Source organism: Mytilus galloprovincialis, chromosome 10 (assembly GCF_965363235.1).
Source record: "Mytilus galloprovincialis chromosome 10, xbMytGall1.hap1.1, whole genome shotgun sequence".
Taxonomy (NCBI): domain Eukaryota; kingdom Metazoa; phylum Mollusca; class Bivalvia; order Mytilida; family Mytilidae; genus Mytilus; species Mytilus galloprovincialis.
This window is the reverse complement of record NC_134847.1, coordinates 20093453-20115211: the sequence shown is the minus strand read 5'-3', so window position 1 is coordinate 20115211 and position 21759 is coordinate 20093453. Positions and strand designations below refer to the sequence as shown.

Below are 21759 nucleotides of genomic sequence, written 5' to 3'. Positions count from 1 at the left end.
ATAGTGTAAGTTTAATATTGCAGTTTTTATTTTACTGGTACAATGTATTACTCCTTACACATGCACTTGAAATAATCTTAGTGAGAGCACTAGACCTGCTATTTTTGACACAAATTATTCATCAACAAATCCTGATGAGAATTTTGTTTCTTGCTTGTTGTACCCGTGTATTGTTGATGCTTAATTGTACATGTGAGTGGCTTATTCTTGGTTGTACATGTGTATGATTCATGCTTGATTACTGTACAATGTACATGGATTTAGTATTCTTGGTTGTAAACTGTTTTGTTTTCACATGCGCCTGTAGGTACTAAAACTGGAATATCTTAAAAATGATTTTTTTGGTCTTATTGAGTCAAGAGCAACTATTGCTCTGATACGGTTCCCTCATAAATATATTAGATACCATAGTTGAAAGAAGTGACTTTTACACCAAAAGGTTCAGGTACCAGTTCTTTAGAGTACTCCTCGGTAGATAAAATGTATTGTCTGAGCCCATTGCTTTAGTAATATTAAACCTTTCATTACTCATGTTACTTTTTACTCCCTATTCAGCACAGCATTTAAGTTTATGGTCACAGAGTAAGGAATTTTTCTTCTTTATCAACTCAGTCTAAAGATTAATATGGGGACGAAGTCCCCAATAACAGTAGAAAAATCAATAAAAAAAAAAAAAAAAAATCAGGAAAATTGATGATAGCGTTTCTTTGTTTACATTGCATATGATGTCATAACTTAAATAACGTCACAACTAAAATCCCTTACAACAGAACCAAAATCGAAAACGTTACGGTATTTTCTTTTCTTTTTTTAGCAAATATTTAACAGTTTAAGTTACAAAAAAATAATTCATACAGACTTCGTCCCCATTTACAGGTAATGCCTGCCTCATATTAATACACCTTATCGCTATTTGTCCGCCATTACTGCATATCACACAGGTTCCCGTAAAATTATGACGTCATAAAACAAAATAGCTGACGCCACAATGAATAAGTGATTGTTGTATGCGTCAAAAAGTTCAAGCGGCAGGGTCAGCCGGGAATAGCGATAAGGTGTATTAAACAGCTTTTGAATTTTTGGTCACAAGTCAGTGATTTTTCTTATTTATCAATAAGGCTATATTTTATTCTTAAAGTCTAAAGAGTGATATCAAGTTGTATTCAGATCTTTAAACATTGTGATCAGTGAGTCTGACTTTTTCTGTTTTTTTGCAAACAGAGTGGAATAATTTCCTATGTTTGGCAGATTTGATGAAACTTGAATGTTGTTGTAATAATTAGCACTTTAGGTAGTCTGAGAACGCTTCGGCTCAAACATTTGACTCAAAGTGACTTTATTATTTTTTTCATTTTACATAATTATTATGGTATGGAACTTTTTTTCACCTCATGAAATATTTTGACCATGATAAGCTTGCCATCTTATGCAATTTTTAAAGAGAGCACTGGAGGTCAAAATTTACACAACATTTGTTCACCCTGAGACAATTAAACGCTTGAATCCTTAGCCATCTTTGTGTATAAAAAAACGCAGTAATGATTTAAAGTCTCTGAAACAAAAAATCAAATATATTTGTGTATATGAAATTAAACTCAAGGTTTTGCAATATAAAACTCTCATTATATTCATTTATAAAGAAGAAACTAATTGATCAGATATGTATTTTCTATCTTTCAAAGACATGATTAAAAACCTCGATTTAAAGAATAAATTTGAAAATGGCGGCCCCCATGCAACAAAATAATGGGTTAATACTGCCATCTCCTTTAACTGCTCAAGAAAGATCTAATAGATCTGTATTTGGTAAAACATTAAATTTGTGAAGTCATTCTTTTTAGATTATATCCATGTAAGCAGCTGATCACCAACGAGATAGACGATCTATCGATTATGTTCGATTGTCTCCCCTTTTCCCACGGCACAGGACTTGTTTATGTCAATGGTTTTTTTCACACTTGTATAATTTTTCGCAGAGTGTGGAGTTAATCCCCCGTTGACAAAAACAAATGCCTGTGCCTTTTCCAGTGAAAAATATAATAAATTTGAAGATGTTGGCCCCCTTCCAAATAGTGAAATACATTTATACAAGTTACATACATGTGACAGAGTTGTCAAGCCACAACTGGAGATTTGGAAATTTTCAGCTGGAGTTTAGGTCTCAAAACTGGAGATTTATTATCGACCTTTTATCGACGTACGCAATGATTTTTTTGTGTGTTTAAACTGCATATCTTCCCTTTTTTTTTGGTTAAAGGAACAATAATTCCATACCTTTCAACACCTGATACTTGATAAAAATAGAAGATAAGGGGTTTTCAAAAATTTATTCATTATGTATAATTCAAAATAAAGTGATCAGCCATCATACATAAATGGCAAAAAGTATCTCTGATAAAGCTAAATTGTCAACTTTGGTACCACTACTGGCTTGTAACAGAAGGTGTTAAATTGATAGATATGTAGGCTTGCTGGTTGGTAGCTGTCTCCATAAGTGTGGTCAAGTCATTGGGGCCATCATAGTCAGCTTTGCATGAAGTGTAGTAAGCATGGTCTTGACCCTTGGTACTGGATCTGCACCATTTGAAATCAAATCTCAAGACAGAGTTGAATTGGGCTAGATACTTGGTCTTCTTTTATTTGCTGCTGGGATTTGGTGATAAAAAACAGTTTGCATTTTGTCAAATTCTAAAATTTCCAAGACAACTATACTTATATAGGTATTCCATTTGCTTGGATAGAGAACTAGCCATAAATATCATATTTGAGTAGATTTCATTTGTCTTTGAGGTTCAGTAAATGTTCCATGTTTTCAACAGCATCACATAGTGAATTGCATCGTTGTTTATACAATTTGTACAATTAGTCAATTTAATCCTTTGTCAGTATTTCACTTTTAATCAACCAGGCTTGTGTCTTAAACTAGCTAGTTGTCACCAGGTAATTGCCTATTATCTTTAATTTATTGCTGTATAAACAGTTTAATCCTAAACACCTTAGGCTGATTTTACCTATTTTATGACCTCATGTTATGTTTTGACACAACAGGAAATTTCCGTTTTTCTCGGACTTTTCCCATATCAATTTCGAGTTTCTCGGACTTTTTCTCTGTCCCTATCGATTTTGTAAACAAAAAATGTGTATTGAAAATTTTACGAGGTTGACATTTTCAAAAGCGGAAGATTTCAAATTTTAACGGGAGGGACGGAAGAGGGTCTGAAAAGCGGGAGATTTTGACTCCCGCCGGAAGAATCACATGTATGAAGTTATCAATATATGTCTAGTCATATGTTTTGGTATCATCCATATTTCATCAGGTCTGTTCACACCCAATATACTTTTGCATCCTACACGTTCGCACCTCGCATGTCCACCCCCGAAGTCTGTTCGCACCCTACAGGTTCGCGCCCAATTTAGTATTAGAATTTCATTGAATTATTAGATATTTTTTATATGTATATTCACCTAATAATTTTATTTTCTTGAATAAAATTAGAGGAATTATCAATTTTTTTTTTTTAATTTGATGATTTTAAAACTAATATGAGGCAGGCATAACCTGTGAATGGGGACGAAGTCTGTATATATATATGATTTTTTTTACTTCAAACATGTTAATAAAGGATACGGAAATACCGTAACGTTCCCGATTTTGGTTCTGTTGTTAGGGATTTAGCTGTGACGTTCTTTAAGTTATGACGTCATATTCAATGTAAACAAAAGAAACGCTTCCATCAGGTAACATTTTTTTTCAAATCAAACAATTATTAAGAATGAAACTGTATTGAGTTCCAATCTTATATTTTACTAGACTGATGAATATAATTTTTTTTTCTCAAAGTCTCATGCAAACAAGACAGTTTTCTGCGCAAATGCGGGGAAAACCTGAACAGATCTGAAAAAAAAGTCAACGATTTTGAGTTCATTAGTAGAATGAAAAATTCGGGAAATTTTCCAGATTTTTTTTTTTTTCATTGATTTTTCTACCGTAATTGGGGACTTCGTCCCCATATTAAATGTTAATTATGTATGATTACTGCTATTGGTATTTATACACAGCCTAATTTGTAGTCCAAATAATTATGACGTCTTGAAAGGCTATGATAATTTTTTTCTTTGACGCCTTACTTCGACGTCATAACGCCAAACTCATATTTTCAGTTGGACTTTGAGAAGGAATTTACTGCTTTATTTAAACGTTTAACTGATTTCTCCTCAAGATGCTTCATTTTAGGAGTAATATGAGGCAGGCATTACCTGTGAATGGGGACGAAGTCTGTATTATTTTTTTTTTTAATCAAACATGTTGATAAACGGAAATACCGTAACGTTTCCGATATTGGTTCTGTTGTTAGGGATTTAATTGTGACGTTATTTAAGTATTATTTAACGTTTTTTTCATATCAAATAATTATTAAAAATATATTTGTTGATATGTTGATAAATATACATTTATTCAAAGTCTCATGCCAACAAGACCGGAATAGGAAGCAACAAGACCGGAACAGGAAGTAGATCTGAAAAAAAAGTTAATGTTTTTGAGTTCAGCTGTAGATTGAAAAATTCGGGAAAATTTTCCCGATTTTTTTTTATTGATTTTTCTACCGTATTTGGGGACTTCGTCCCCATATAAAATATATTTTTGAACCAAACACGGTACATTTTGACCGACCTGAATTTCCGGATAATGTAAAACAAAGGTTCTGGAAATTCGGGTCTGTAAAATTTTACCGAGTTTGGTGTAAAAATTATTTTATAATCTCCTAAAAAGAAATCAGATAAACGTTTTAAAAAATGCAGTCGACATGTTCCTGCCTTGGATGGAATTGTTACTGATATTATTATTTCTGTAGGGATTAATTGGAAATATTTTGCACAAACAAACACATAAAAGGGTAGAATTTTTTAAATATGCATTTTTTTTTACTTTCAATGAAAATTTGATGGCTAAATTGGGTCTCAAAGTTCAGAGCAAAATATGCCCTCAAAGTCCAACTGAAAATGGCGGCTTCAGCATTATGATGTCGAAGTAAGGCGTCAAAGAAAAAAATTATCATAGCCTTTCAAGACGTCATAATTATTTGGACTACCTAATTTGGTGTTATTTTTTAGTGTTTAAAAATTATGATTGTTGTTTTAAGTCTTTTAACTTGCTTTGATGTAAATAACTGCATATATTTAGCTTGGTATGACTAAATGTTTGAAGATTTTAAATTAAAAAAATCATAAAATATAATTGTTTTTCACAGCTTGTCTCCTTTGATCTCATGTGTGTTTTGACAAGTATGACAATATGACAATATGATGGTCAAATATTTATTGCAATACACTTTCCAAAACTCATTTACAAATTATTAAACACAAAACCAATAAAACTTTGACTCGATCATTATTATTTTTTTTGCAAAAAAAAGATATGAAAATACAATGACATTATGTACGATTTGTATTTAATAGTAAATGATAGTATAAATAAAATTTGGGCCAGAATGTGTAGGGTGCGAACGGACTTTTGGGGACGAATGCATAGGATGCGAACGTGAATGGGTGCGAACTTGATTGGGCGCGAACGGTTTCGATTGCACACGTGTATATTGTGGCGGGTTTTTTCAGTTTCAATATTTGAAACAACAACAACACTACAACTTGACAAATTTAAAACATATTCAAAGTCGCTTTAAAAGACAACAAATTTAATAAAACTGACCAGATTAGCCATTTTAATCCAATGCCAAAAATATGCCTGACTGAGTACACAAGTCAATAAAAACTCAACAGTGAAAATCGTAAGCAGTGAAATTTTTTATTAGTACGAAAACCCATCACACGATGATACTTATAGGCACCTTATTCAATATGAGGCAGGCATTACCAGTGAAAGGTGACAAAGTCTGTATACCTTTTTTTTTTTTTAATTCAACCATGTATTTTAACTTCAAAATATACAAATGTATATGTTAAAAAAAAACCGGAAAACTTTAACGTTTCAAATTTGATTCTGTTGTTAGGGATTTTAGTTGTGACGTTATTCAAGTTATGACGTCATATTCTATGTAAACAAAGAAACGCTATCATTGGGTAACATTTTTTCATATCAAAGAATCATTAAAAATGAAATTGGTATTGTGTTCCTTCCTATATTTTACTAGACTGATTACTATATATTTTATGCAAAGTCACAAGACAACAGGACTGGAAAAAGGAAGTAGATTTCTACGCAAATGCGGGATTCAAAAATAGTAACAAAAAAATTTACGATTTTGAGCATTCATTCATTAGTGCAATGAAAATTGTCCCAATTTTTTTTTTATTGATTTTTCTACAGTAATAGTGGACTTCGACCCCGTATTAGTCCAATAAAGCCTGACATAGATGTCAAAGCAAAAATTTAAAATAGCCTTCCAAGACGTCATAATTATTTGGACTACTAACTTATATGACTTCTTGCTAGGCTATTTAAGTATTTTATTTTTTTCTGTGACACCTTCCTAGGTCTACAACTCACAGGGTAAAAAATAGCAAGAGGTCATTATACTTTGGACTAGCAGCCCCCATGCAAAAAACACTCAGTGAATGCCACCTCTGTTAACAGCTCAAAAAAGGTCTAATAGATCTGTTTTTTGTAATACTTGAAAAATTGGAAAGTCATTTAAATATTTTCTTTCCAAATATCCAACAAAATAGACAACCAACTGTTAATGTTAGATACACTGGTACTGATAAAGTAAGAAACGGAATTGAAAATTGAAATAGAACGAAACGAAATATGGCAAAACAGAATGGAAAATGGCGGAACACAATCAATATGGAATAATATATTTTAAGCCTTATAGCACTTTACCCTTACTATGCAAAAAGCCGATAGATATGTCTGCAAAGTAATCCATACAAGTAAGACAACATGACTGAAATTATTAATTGAGGCCTAGATTAATATATTGTTTGTTTCCCCAATCCCGATCCAGGTGTGGGTAGGTAGGTAGGGAAATAATTTTATTTTTTCAAAAAGCTTGAACATTATCGGACGATCCAGCAAGCCTGAAAATCAGAAATGAATAAAATAATATTTGACTTAGTTTTGACAATAAAGTTTTATGAGTAGCACCATTTTTGCAGGGTCGGTCGGGATTGGGAAAACAAACAATATCTTATTTTAGGCTCGATCTATTGAAGGAATGATTGCCCTAATTTTCACCAATTTTTATTTAATTTTTTTTGAGAAACTTTGGTAGATCATGATCAAGAGAAACTGTGAAACACAAAAATGTTTAGCAAAGTAAAAGGTACACATAAGTGGATGTGACTATTCGTGCATGTCTGTCAGTTTAATAAATTACCTTTTTTTTTCAGTTTTACAAAACAGGAAGTTTTAAATTATACATGTATGTATTTTAGCTTCAAAAATTTAGATTTAACTCAACATTATTGTTCATAATTTCAGTCGGGAACATTCCGTATGAAGCTACAGAAGAAAAGTTGAAAGAAATATTTGCTCAAGCTGGACCTGTTGTTAGTTTTAGGTAAGAATATGATAAATAATTATAAAATTGAGAATATCAAATTATCTACATTGGTGAGGTAAACACAAACTTTATACTAACCTAGCAAGTTTTTTAGTTTTAAAGCAATTTTGATTCTGTACAGTAAATTATTATTAGAATACATTAATCCTGCAATTATTTCTTCATTATATAAAGTGCACCATTCAGTAAATTTTTGATGAGTAATCTTTGTACTCAATTTAAAAGTGATGATCGAAGTAAAATGTGTTTTTTTTTTGTGTTTTCAAATCTTGGTGAAATTATAGCAACTTGCAAACAATTTTTTTTTATTTGTAACAAATTCAAATATAGTATATTTCTTGTTCACTGTTAGACTTCATAATAATTGATCCCCCAAATTAGTTTTATTTGTCAACAGTACGGTTGTCTATGTCTTCCTATTGTCAGATTGAATAAAGTTTGTTGTTCTCATTAGAAAAAGTTTTGGTGCTGATTGATGCCTTTTTCTTGCAAATCCTTATCAACATGATAAATATATATTCATCATATTTGTATGTGAAATAAATCACACTAGAACACACCCGTGAAATCGCGGGCATTCAGAGCGTAGTTTAAAGTATGTAAAGTGTTGTTGGAAGAATTTTGTAAAATATTGAATGACTGGAGAATTTCAGCAAAAGTATCACAAGTCATATATATATAGGTTATTTGGGACAGGAAAATGCTTCTTTTTTTTTTATCCCTCCTCCTTTATTTCCAAAATTCCCAATTTTTGGTTTTCTATCAATTTCAATATGAACATATTTTTCATTTAGTATGTTATGAACATTTAAGTAAGGAGCCTGTAATTCAGTGGTTGTCGTTTGTTTATGTGTTACATATTTGTTTTTCGTTCACTTTTTGTACATAAATAAGGCCGCTAGTTTTCTGGTTTGAATTGTTTTACATTGTCAGTTAGGGGCCTTTTGAAGCTGAGTATGCGGTATGGGCTTTGCTCGTTTTTGAAGGTCGTACGGTGACCTGTAGTTGTTAATTTCTGTGTCATATTGGTGTCTTGTGGAGAGTTGTCTGAACATGGCAATCATACCACATCTTCTTTTTTTTGTAATCAATGAATTTTGTAAAAGATTTAATGACTGAAGAATTTCAGAAAAGGTATCAAAAGTTCACATGAATATTTTTAGCGCTTATCTGTATATTATGAACATTCATTACTATATAAATATAGTGTATTTACTTTCAATTTTAAGTTTACTAAGATCCATGGTGGTCATTGATATAGTATACAGACCCTCTCTATTTAATAAACTCTGTAACCGCCGTGCATAGTAAACTTGAAAATGATAGCAGATAGAATTCTGAAAATACACTTTATTCTTTGTATATACATTTATGTTCAAAGTATACAGAAAAACGCAAACCGGAAGTCTAATCTGACTTAAAATTTTGTCCAATGACGGGACAATATCCGGATGCCTTTTTTCTCGTTTTTCTCCCAAAATAACTCAATCTGAATAAATATATGAATGGATGACAAATGCGACTATGCACTGTACCTATAGGACACAGAGGCGTGTTGATTAATTTATTGTGGAAAGGAGAGAAGCGACACCAAAAATGAGGTCTTCTCGTTTAATAGTATAGATTATTTTTTTCATATAAGAAATGTAAATTTTTACTTCAGGTTGGTGTATGATAGAGAGACTGGCAAGCCTAAAGGATATGGGTTCTGTGAATATCAAGACATTGAGACAGCTCAAAGTTCCATGAGAAATCTGAACAACTATGATTTTAATGGACGTCCACTGAGGGTGGGGGTAGCTGCAGGGGAACAAAACAGAGATGAGATGAAAGGGATGCAACATGCTATAGGTGGACCTGTCATGGAGGTTTGTATGATGTCTTAACATTGAGAAGAAAATGGCATTTGTTGGTCAATGTTTTGCTGTCAAATTTTTTTGTCTAGACTGCAACAAAAGTGGTATATATTTTTATCCAGCTTTGTATCAAGCTTTATATTTTAGAAGGTTAGAAACCTTAATTAATCATAACCAGTGATTTTGCTAGCGCTTGTCACTTTCGTAATTTATGAAACGGTTTTCACATTGCCAAAAGTATTTCAAATCAATTTCGTCACTTAAAAATTTTGAAAGTTTAAAAATATTTTCAAATACTATAAATTTACCTGTCTTTATATTTTTAACAAGTTTATGACCCCCAGGTATTTATAAACATTTGCAACAGCCTGAACAGGTGTTACAAGTTGTGATTACAACAAATTTGCTTATGGCCATCCGATGGGTCACTAATCTGTTAATTATTAGTGAACCTTATTATTGACCATCATAATTATTTTCCCCAGAAAATTCAGTCAGTCTGCATTTCATCATCCAGGAGTATAGTTTTGTCATTTAATCAAAATTGTTTTCCCCCAGACAGTTAGCATTTGAATTTCAATATTTCTCAAGGGATCACATTTTCAAGTTTGTTTGTCGTAGATTAGTCATTCGAAAGCATTTACGTCATATTTGATATATATTTTCATCAAAAACTTTCGACAATTTCCATTTAAAATATAGAACTTTATTCAAAACGTTCAGAAATGTTTTCACGAGTCAAACAGGTGCTTCCTGTACTGTGTGCTACGCATGCATGAAAGTATTCCTATAACTATTTATAGACACCAAAAACGTAAAATACGAAATTATTAAGTATCAATTAAACGAGAGAGACAAATATATATATACCTTACTAACAGTCAGGGGTACTACTTTTACAAGTTATTTTTAATTACTTGAAGAAGTAATATTAATATACTTATATAAGTAAATCTGTAGGATACTTATACACTTGTAGAAGTAAAAAAAGTCATCCTATCTTCTTTTATTGAATTTTTATGATTTCTTTGCTCTAATGGAATTTTCAATTATCTGCCCTTTGCAAATGTCTTTATCAATCATTTAAGTGTAATTTCATAGACAATGAAAATCCCATTTGTCTGTTATCTTTAGAACACTGCTCATGTACATGCCCCTAAGGAGTAATTTTTGTGCAATCAGTTTCTTTGTTGAATTAATGAGATGAAACATTGAACTCTAATAAAAAAAAATGAGCAAACCTGGGAAAAATCATTCAAGACATGAACTTACATCTCAAAACTTGGTGACTTTAGTGGGATTGTAAGAAAATTTACTTATACAAGTAAATTTTTGAGAAAATTAAGGGAAGATTATTTAAACATTATTTATTTACTTATATGTGTATATCTTTTTTACTTCTTCAAGTAAATAAAAATAACTTGTATAAGTAGTACCCCTGACTGACTAAAGGAATTTAAATCGAAAAATGATAATTTCCTGATGAATCTGGACTCGTTTTGAATATATATATTATGCACGTGTCACTTCCAATCCCGTTTTCATTTCATTTTAAAACAAAAAGTAGATGATCTATTGACTATTCTTGATAGTGATTTGTATACTACTCCTTACATTCATTATAATCGTTTCAAAAAGGATTTTATACAATTCCAACTTAATAGAAATGATATCCAAATATCGATTTAGATATTTTATAAGGATTATGATTATGCAATGAGATAATCTAACAAGTTAATTTCTGCTGTGATATCTTGTTTAAAAAAGATGGAATCCAACTTTTGTTGATCCCCTGGAACTAACTGAAGAGAAATTGTGAACTAAATTTCCCGGTCCCATCATACTTCCAAGTCAGAATCTTTCATAATAAGAGCCAATACAGTCAAATTATACAATAACTGCCAATCATGCCTATTAAGGCCTTCAAAATCTGACAAAGTCAAAGATGAAGCTAGTAATATACATCCTTGGTTCCTTGCTGTTACACAAAAACAGGTTAAATTTAATAGCGTCAAAAGTGACTTAAGCCCTCAAAATCCTAGCTTAAATCCTGATCATAACTTGTATGCAGATACCTTATGTTTCAAAGTGTTTGTCTTTCATATGTTCATTGTACTTGACCTCGTTTTCATGGTTTAACATACTTGACCTCATTTTCATGGTTCAACGTACTTGATCTCATTTTCATGGTTCAACAACAGCTTGATCGGAAACTACAGTTTTATTGTCATGTGAATTTCTCACTTATTATGAGTAATAGGATAAAAAGATATATATGGGAATCTTCAAGGTCTTCATGTCCGTCAGACAGGGTTCACTTTACCTGACCTCATTTCATGGATCAGTGGTCAAAACTAAAGTAACATGATTAGGTCTGTTTCTCTAATACTATATGAGGTGTAATGAATGATTTTAATGGGTACATGTCAATCTGTCAGGTTTCATCCGGCCTTGGGCTCATTTTTATGGTTCATTAGTCAGTGTTATAGTTTTTGTGTTTTTGTCTGTTTTTCTAATACTAATAACATTTGTCTGCTATACATGTATTTGGTGTATAGAATATTTGTAAGGTGTCCATTTCTGGTAGGTATGATGTGACCTTGACCTCAGTTTCTTGGTACATTGTTCGATGTTAAGTTTTCATGTTTTGGTCTGTTTTTCAATATGTCAGCTGTATTTGGTGTATAAAAAAATTGTAAAGTGTATATATATGTCTGTCTGACGATTTATCTTACCTTGACCTCATTGTCATAGATTGTTAAAAATGTTAAAGGTTTATGTCATACTTGTAGTTAAACCTTTATCTTTAAGACTTTCAACATAAAATTAATGGTAAGTAAAGCAGGCAAAACATTACAGCATGTACACTCTTATTGTGTTGAGGAGGTTGTTGGGCCAAGACCTCAGCATACTGTTTCTGTTATAAGTGGATTTAACAATTTGTTAAAGTTTGTGATTTTAAATAGGTCAGTTGAAAAAGATATTTGTATTAATTTTTTCATTAAATGATTTGACACAGTTCCCTGTCGTGGTTTATTGACTCAAACTATTTTAGTAATTAACATGTATAAATGTTTTACAAAATCAAAATGAAAATTTTTTCAGAGTCCTTATGGTGAACCAGTTGAAGCGGAGAAAGCCCCTGAGGCCATATCAAAGGCTGTTGCTAGTCTACCTCCAGAACAGATGTTTGAACTTATGAAACAGATGAAAGTAGGATATACAGTATTTTATGTCATTTTTGGAACTCACAATTTCTTTTCTTTTAAAAATGTTTGAACATTGCAGATTATTTTTTTACATACATGTTACTGTTAGAGTCTAAGAGATCCTTTTGCTAGAAATAGCTTAGCAACAATCACAGTATTGGCTAATCCAGAGCAAAAGCTCATTAAAAAAATAGAGATAATGCAGGAGAAGGAAAATTAACATTATATAAATCTGACTGCATGGTAAGAACAAGTTATATTAAAAGTGTCTGCCTGTATACCTATATATATCAAACCGCAAGTAGAAATTAATACATTTTGATGGACTGTAACTAATTGAAAACATGTTCAAAAGGTTTAATACTTCATTCCATGTTGAATGATTGCTCATTAAATAATAGAATTGTATGTTTATAGATGTGTATCCATGTTGAATACTCATTAAATACTGTAAATTCAGAAATTATTGCGTGCATTTATTATTGCGATTTGTCATTTTATATTTAAATGCAATTCTAATTTTTACAATTTTGAGAGAAATCCTGTTTAATTCATATAAAAGATTTCAAAATGCAAGTTTGAATTATTGCGTTTACTTTTCTGTCGCATATATCGCAATAATAAAAACCTCGCAATAATTTCTGAATTTACAGTATTAAAATTGTATGTTTTATATAGATAAGTATTATATTTCTTTGTTTATAGATGTGTATCCAGAATAATCCAACAGAAGCCAGAAATATGTTACTTCAGAATCCTCAGCTAGCTTATGCTTTGTTACAGGCCCAAATAGTCATGAAAATTGTAGATCCACAAGTAGCCATGGTAATTAAATTACTTTATTCTTTTCATAGAAATGGATAGGAAAATTTTTGACCATTATGAAAAAACATATTTGAAGGTTCTAAATTTAACATGTCAAAATTCATAGAATTTATTAATAATTTGTCAAAATGTAGTTTATATCATGCTTTTGTAAGATTGAGATATAAGAATGCAGCCATGTAGTTGAGAGGAAAAATAAAGAACTGAAGAAGGTCAATGGCTGAAACGTCTTGAAAAATTGGTTTATTAATACAATAAAAGAATGAGTCACTGTGATTTTTTCACACAACAGGTTGTGTAAAAATGTCAGATTTTGTATAGATTATGTATAGAAAACCCAATTTTGTGTGATAAAAAGAATCGTGGAATTGTACCAAACTTGGACAGAAGCTTGTTTATGATCAGAAGATAATATCCGGAAAAATACATCATAGAATTTTAAGATAAAATATGAGAAGATAACTCTAATAAAATGGTTTCTGAAAAAAGAAAAAGAAAAAATAGGGTCACTTGACTCATTTCTTGCTACATTAATATGAAATAGGTAAATTCACAACACATTCTACTTTAAATGTGACTTAATCTGAGTTATCTCCCCTCATGTGACAAAGTTGAAAAAATGGGTAAAACAAAAATAATCTGTTATTTGTAAAATACAGCTGTAAATATGAAAAAAAACATCATTTTCTGTATTAACATGTAAAGTCTTGCAAATAAATTACATACTTCTTTGAAATGTGGCACATTTAGTTAAAGATCTGAACAGATTGTTATCTGCTATTTCAAAATCCAAAATGGAGGGAGACACCCTAGCTACAATGTACCTTAACTAGCAGTTATTGTTATCGTGATATCTTCAAAGATAAGCAGTACATGTGAAATAATTCAGTATTCCATTCAATATTTTTCATTATCTGGTCTTTTGATTCATTTAAATAAAGTATGCTACAGAATGTAAGTCAAACTGATTATCAGTGATTATATTATAGGCAATGTTACACAGAGATCAAACTCAGATTCCACCAGCATCATCAGCAGCTGCTTCAACAGCATCGGCCACTCAGGTAAGTCAGAGGTAAGGTTGTTACATGGCAACAGCATCCGCCACTCAGGTAAGGCAGCGGTAAGGTTGTCACATTGCAACAGCATCGGCCACTCAGGTAAGTCAGAAGTTGTCACATGATGAGTTATTATGGGTTAAATATACCATGTAACATCATTTTATTTACATATCATTTTACAAATTAAAAAGATTTAGACAGAATTTTCAATTTAAAATTGTACATGTATACATTTTTTTTACCTCTTAGAGTAACACCAAAACAACTTCACTTATTGAAGCTATTTTAATTTAAAAATAAAATGAATGATGACAAAAGCTCATTTTGTTAGAAATATAGAGATGCTACAGTAAGTGTTAATGATCAATTTTATTGTTTTTACTCTCCCTTTTACTCTGTTTGGCATTAGAAACTATTAGTAGCCTTGTTGGTAGAGTGGTCTAAACAGTCAAACTACTGTGTTACTTACCTGTCAACATTAAGGTTGTGGGTTTAAATTTTATATGTGTGTTTGACTCCAACATAAATTGACTATGATTGTTAGTTTTCCAAATGAAGATAGGTGGGTCTCTCCGGGCACTCAAGATTCATCTACCGGTACCAATAAAAATTGACTGCCAATTATTAACACTGTGGTGCTGAAAGTGGCTTCAAACACCAATCAATCATTCAATCAATTAGAAACTACTTTCTAAAAATAGTTATTAGGGGTTTTTTACTTGTGTATTTTTGTTTGACATCATCTAAAGAGATGAAGGGTGCCGTGTTTGTTAGAAGTTGAATTTGATGCAATTTATTTACTTACCAATAACTTTGGATAGTTGTTATGTAAAACCCACTGAGTTTTGTTGTTTTACATTTTAGCCAGGAACTATGAGTACAGCAGCTGGAGTAGCAGGAATGATGAACCAAATGGGTCAGTTGGCAGGTATGTATAATATACCCTTATATAATAGGAATAATGAAACACATTGGTCAGTTGGCAAGTATGAATAATGAAACAAATTGGTTAGTCAGCAGGTAGGAATAATATACCCTTAAATAATACATGTAATAGGAATAATGAAACAAATTGGTCAGTTGGCAGGGTATGAATAATATACCTTTATATAGAAAAAATTATGAAACAAATTGGTCAGTTGGCAGGTATGAATACTATACCTTTATATAATAGGAATAATGAAACAAATTGGTCAGTTGGCAGGTATGAATAATATACCTTTATATAATAGGAATAATGAAACAAATGGGTCAGTTGGCAGGTATGAATAATACACCTTATCGCTATTTGTCCCCCATTACTGGAAATCACACAGGTTCCCGTTAAATTTTGACGTCATAAAGCAAAATATCTGACGCCACAATGGAAAAGTGATTGTTATGTGCGTCAAAAGTTCAAGCGGCCGGGTCAGCCGGGATTAGCGATAAGGTGTATATACCCTTATAATAGGAATAATGAAACAAATTGGTCAGTTGGCAAGTATGTATTTAAAAAAAAATAATTGACAAACTTCATTCTGTATTAAAAAGAACTTTTTAATAGGATATGAAAAACTATTTTTAGTGCAATATTTCTGCCAAGTTTAATTAACAATTCTTGATGAAAGAACATAAATTGGTTAGCTTTATAGGGATGAACTAGTGAAAAATAATGACCGTACTAATAGTATGTCTGAGCTAGCTATAGATTATCCCTACAATTTGTGAAAAATAGTATGATCAATGTATATTGCTTTCTTGTGAAAATTTGATTGACTATTTGCATAATTATGTATGTGATTTGTTAATGCAGAAACTTATTTTGTTATAGGAATCAGACCACAGACTTCTATTCCTCAAAGTATGGCTGCAGCTATGAGTATGTCCCAACCGATGCAGCCAACCATGGGAGGATTAGGATCAAGAATGGGTATACCAGGTCTACCAGGACTACCAGGGCTACCAGGCATGCCCGGTATGCCAGGTATCCCTGGGCTTCAACCAACTCCCGATTTAGGTGGACCTATGAGAGCAATGATGGGTAAATATAAAATATACAGTAGGTCCATGAACACAGTTATGTCTTTTGAGAGAATACATGCAGTTTGCTTCTTTGGTGAAAAATTATAGAAAAATTGATCATCACTAAACTCAAAATAAATATAGTTTTGAGTGTGTCTATGAATATGTCAAACAGTGGGCACATTAAAGTTGATAACTTATATGAAAAACTAGATGTGTCAAAGCGACACGAATGGCCCGGTCTCAAAAAGTTAAAAAATCTGCAATTTCAAAAACACATGTGGACACAAACATGATGGTAGTCTCACATATCAAAAATCAGCTCAAAATCTGTTTTGGTATAGAAAAAAAGTCTGTATAACTGTGATTTTCAACAATTTTCAAAGTTGTAAACCCTTAATTTTTGCAAAAATTAGGAGACCAAAACTTAAACTTGATCTGTAACTCATCATGGTTAGCTCACATACCAAAAATCAGCCCAATATCTGAAAGCATTTAGAAAAAAAGTCTGTATAACTGTGCTTTTCAACAATTTATCAAAGTCCATAGCTCATAATTTTGGCAAAAATTAGCCGAGCAGAACAAAACTTAAACTTGATCTGTAACTTATCTTGGTTAACTCACATGCCAAAAATCATCCCAATATCTGAAAGCGTTTAGAAGAAAAGTCTGTATAACTGTGCTTTTCAACAATTTATCAAAGTCCAAAGCCCGTAATTCCGGTAAAAATTAGCGGAACAGAACGAAACTATAACTTGATCTGTAACTCATCAAGGTTAACTCACATACTAAAAATCACCCCAATATCTTAACACGTTTAGAAAAAACTCTGTATAATGGTTTGTGGAATGACGGAATTACAGAATTACAGAATGACAGACAAGGGTAAAACTATATGGCACCACAATTCTTTGCGGGGCCATAATAAGGAGACTGCCAATGATGCAACTGTCCTCCAGAGAATAGAAGATTTAGATATTAGCAACTATAGGCCACAGTTCAGTTTTCAATGATGAGCAATACCCATACTGCATAGATAATAGCTCTAACTAGGTATTAACAAAATGTAACAATTCAAATGAGAAAACTAACAGCCAACAACAAACATAAAACAAGAATGTGAATGTTATTCAACAACCGACAACAACAGAATTACAGGCACTTGGGACAGTCGCAAACAGGATGTCACTTGCATATTATGATATAGTGTGACAGTAGGAAAAAAATCTAAGTATTTAATGAATAATTCAAATAAACATTTGACTCACTGGTTTAGAGATGCTAGTTTAAAGAAATCAGTATTCTTACAAAAGCAGACTTCTTAGAGAAGAAATGTAACAGACAAGGGGGCTTCAAACATTAGCTATTTGTCCTGTTTTTCCAATTGTTTAATTCTCCGAGGTCATTGCTAGTAGTGTAACGGAATGATTTTTGATTATCTTTTTTTGTGTTTTATCAGTTGTTGTTTTTCTCCTGATCACTTGAACTATACTCCCTTTAAAGAAGTAATTTGTGAAATTTTTAATGCAGTACTAATATCACTATTGTAGGAGGTCCGATGGGAAATATGCCTAGACCTTTGAGACCAGAAGGTCCTGGAGCAGACATGAGGGACCCTAGAATGATGCCACAACCTCCCAGAGGAATGATGCCACAACGTCCAGCTGCTCCGTCACTGGCTTCAGCAGGTGCTTTAAGTAGTCTGCTTGTAAGTAATATTTAAGAGGGAATTTTTTTTTATATACCCTGCTACCCTGCTTTAAAAAGGGGATATTAAGTCAGTAAGCCGCTGTCAGAAAGTGAAATTTAAGAGGCAAATAATTTGCAAGACTTCATAGAACCTTTTCTCATTGTTTCCAAACTTTACATGTGTAATTTGGAGTCTTAACAACATTTGACTCATTTCGCATCATGTGGACAAATTGTAGATGCTAAAGTTTGCTAAGATCTAAGTTTACAAAATCTCTCCAAAACAGGAATAAGAGGAAAACTGAAGAAATGCACCATCATAAACAATAATTTATAATTCAACTTTACTATTGGGTTTTGGTTGGTCAAGAATTTTTAACTCCAAGGTGATCAAATGAAGAACAAGAATGTGTTCATAGTACACGGATGCCCCACTCCCACTATCATTTTCTATGTTCAGTGGACCGTGAAATTGGGGTCAAAACTTTAATTTGGAATTAAAATTAGAAAGATCATATCATAGGGAACATGTGTACTAAGTTTCAAGTTGATGTAACTTAAACTTCATCAAAAACTACCTTGACCAAAAACTTTAACCTGAACTTTGCACTATCATTTTCTATGTTCAGTGGACCATGAAATTGGGGTCAAAACTATAATTTGGCATTAAAATTAGAAAGATCATATCATGGGGAACCATGTGTATTAAGTTTCAAGTTGATTGGACTTCAGCTTCATCAAAAACTACCTCGACCAAAAACTTTAACCGGACGGACAAACGGAGGCACAGACGGACGGACGGACGGACGGACGGAGGCACAGACCAGAAAACATAATGCCCCTCTACTATCGTAGGTGGGGCATAAAAATTAATTTAAAACAAACATTCTCAAGAAACTAATTAAATTTCAAAAGCATTGAATCCTAAAAGAAGTAAAAAGGGTAACAATTAAAGTGAACTGGTTCAGTGTTTTTGATCCAGATTTCACAGTTTACTAAACATGGAAATGTGATACACATCAATTAAGTACAAATATATGACATTTTCTTTTTTTGTTAGAATGTATATATACATTTATCTGTAATGCTGAAAAAAAGTGAATGTTGCATAAATATTCCAATGCTACCTTAAATAAAAAAAAAATCATAAAAATTGATTTCATTGTTTAAAACCTCTGACAATATTTTATTGTGTTATCAGGGTTCTGGTGGATTACAATTACCTTCAAACTTTGGTTCTGGTGGACAGATATCAGCACAAGACCAAGAAAAGGTTCGTTTATTTCTTCATGTAGAATACATATTGTGAAATAATTCTTGTGACTTAATTTGTAGACAATTATTCATGTATCAAGTATTAAGATATTGAAACAATAATTTTTCCTTTGTATTACCTTATATTATTAATTTTAATTTTAACTAATTTGATTCGTTAAGGGATAGTCACATGTTAAAATATATTTTTGAAGGTAGATAGAAAATGGTGGATAGCAAAAAGCATATTGCACGGCAAAAACCATTGCACGGTTATTTTTAGAATATTTAAAAACCTATATACTTTATGACATCATGAAATGAATTTCTTGATATTGTTAAAAGTTTCATAAAAAAATATAGATATATGATCTATTATTTAAAAAAAAATAATCTCAAATACATAAAACAAAAACAAAAAAGTAAATAAAATTACAACAAATATGTTGTTAATATCGTCTAGGAAACCATATGAAAGCTATATAATTCCAACAAAATCACTGAAATGACAATTTTGATACAAATATAGTTGAAAATTAATAATATAACAGTTATAGCCTATGTATGAGGTCAATACAAGATATATGGACCTTGGACATACTTTGAACTCGGACTTCGTCCTCAGTCAATATATCCTTGTATCGACCTCATACAAAGGCTATAATTGTATAGTATAATTTTATGTTCTACAATTTATGCATGTATTTTTGTGTTATTTCACATGCATTTAATTTTGTTTATTCCTTTATGGAGTTTTATTTTAATGTGAACATTTATATCATTCTGTAGACAAGTAGAAAAGTTCAAACTATATTCTGAAATTCTTTTGTAGGCTGCCTTAATAATGCAAGTGTTACAACTTACAGACCAACAAATTGCCATGTTACCCTCAGACCAACAACAGAGTATACGGATATTAAAGGAACAGATCTCGAAAAGTTAATAGACAATTTATTTTATTTTTTCATGTACATATGTGTTTTCTCATTAAAATCACTGAATAGACAATTTATTTTATTTTTTCATGTACGTATGTGTTTTCTGATTAAAATCACTGAATATGGTTGTTAAAATTATTTCAAAGTCATTTTCTATACCATGATATGAAAGTATTGAAAATTACAATAAAACAAGAATGTGTCCCAGTACACAGATGCCCCATCAGCACTGTCATTTTCTATATTCAGTGACCCTGAAAATGGTGGAAAATCTCTAATTTGGTATTAAAATTAGAAAGATCATATCATAGGGAACATGTGTACTAAGTTTCAAGTTGATTGGACTTCAACACAAATGTTCAACTTCATCAAAAACTACCTCGACCAAACACTTTAGCGGGACAGGCGGACGGAAGGATGAACAGAGGGCCACACAGACTAGAAAACATAATGTCCATAAATGGAGCATAAAAAATTATACAAGCATTCTGTGGTCCTGTACCAGTTAAAAATTCATTATTCTGGAGTTATTTCCCTTTTTAAATGGAACCAGTTGCTCTGCAGGGCACAGCTTTATGCAGAGGTTGAACCCTAAAAAGTTGGGGCAAGTATGGACACAACATTCAAGCTTGATACAGCTCTGAATTTGGATTGTGATTAAATAGTTGACACGACATAGGTTTCTGACACAGACTGAATGTGGTCTAAGAACTTAAACTTGAAAAATTTTACATTGGACATTTACCTATTTTGTTCCAAAATCCAAAATCTAAATACAATGTACATGGTTAGATTCAGCATATCAAAGAACCCCAAGAATTCAATTTCTGATGAAATCAAATAATGTTCAATTTTGGACCCTTTAGACCTTAATGTGGACCAATTTGACAACCGCGCCCAAATATTAAAAATCTAAATACTTGGTTAGATTTAGCATATTGAAGAACCCCATATATTCAATTTTTGTTGAATCAAACAAAGTTTAATTTTGGACCCTGATTTGGACCAACTTGAAAACTGGGCCCATAAAATAAAAGTACATGTTTAGATTCAGCATATCAAAGAACCCCAAGAATTCAATTTTTGTTAAAATCAAACTAAATTTAATTTTGGACCTTTGGACCTTAATGGTGACAAATTTGAAAACGGGACCAAAAATTAAGAATCTAAATACACGGTTAGATTTGGCATATCAAAGAACCACAATTATTCAATTCCTAAACTGTTGGGACCAAAACTCCCAAAATCAATCCCAAGTTTCCTTTTGTGGTCATAAACCTTGTGTTTAAATTTCAGAGATTTCTATTTACTTATACTAAAATTATAGTGGGAAAACCAAATGTCTTCAGATGATGACGACAGCGTCATACCAATATACGACAAAATTTTTGTTAATTTTAGTG

General features: G+C 31.7%; 1 protein-coding gene across 1 annotated transcript; it reads left to right on the top strand.

Annotated features, from left to right (window-relative positions):
* The first annotated feature begins 1684 nt into the window (after positions 1–1684).
* On the top strand, positions 1685–20426 carry LOC143047119 (cleavage stimulation factor subunit 2-like). The gene is made up of 11 exons (XM_076220073.1): positions 1685–1806; positions 7442–7520; positions 9187–9391; positions 12485–12592; positions 13294–13413; positions 14403–14477; positions 15339–15402; positions 16285–16494; positions 18026–18183; positions 19366–19437; positions 20251–20426. Exons 1-11 carry the CDS (start codon positions 1722–1724, stop codon positions 20359–20361), a joined length of 1287 nt encoding a protein of 428 aa, XP_076076188.1. The 5' UTR covers positions 1685–1721; the 3' UTR covers positions 20362–20426.
* The last annotated feature ends 1333 nt before the right edge of the window (positions 20427–21759 follow it).

Excerpts from the sequence above, each read along its gene's own strand:
- LOC143047119 (XM_076220073.1), top strand. The coding sequence starts at position 1,722 with ATGGCGGCCCCCATGCAACAAAATAATGGGTTAATACTGCCATCTCCT. Across the intron at positions 1,807-7,441 it reads ATCTAATAGATCTGTATTTG|TCGGGAACATTCCGTATGAA; the intron begins GTAAAACATTAA and ends TCATAATTTCAG. Across the intron at positions 16,495-18,025 it reads ACCTATGAGAGCAATGATGG|GAGGTCCGATGGGAAATATG; the intron begins GTAAATATAAAA and ends TCACTATTGTAG.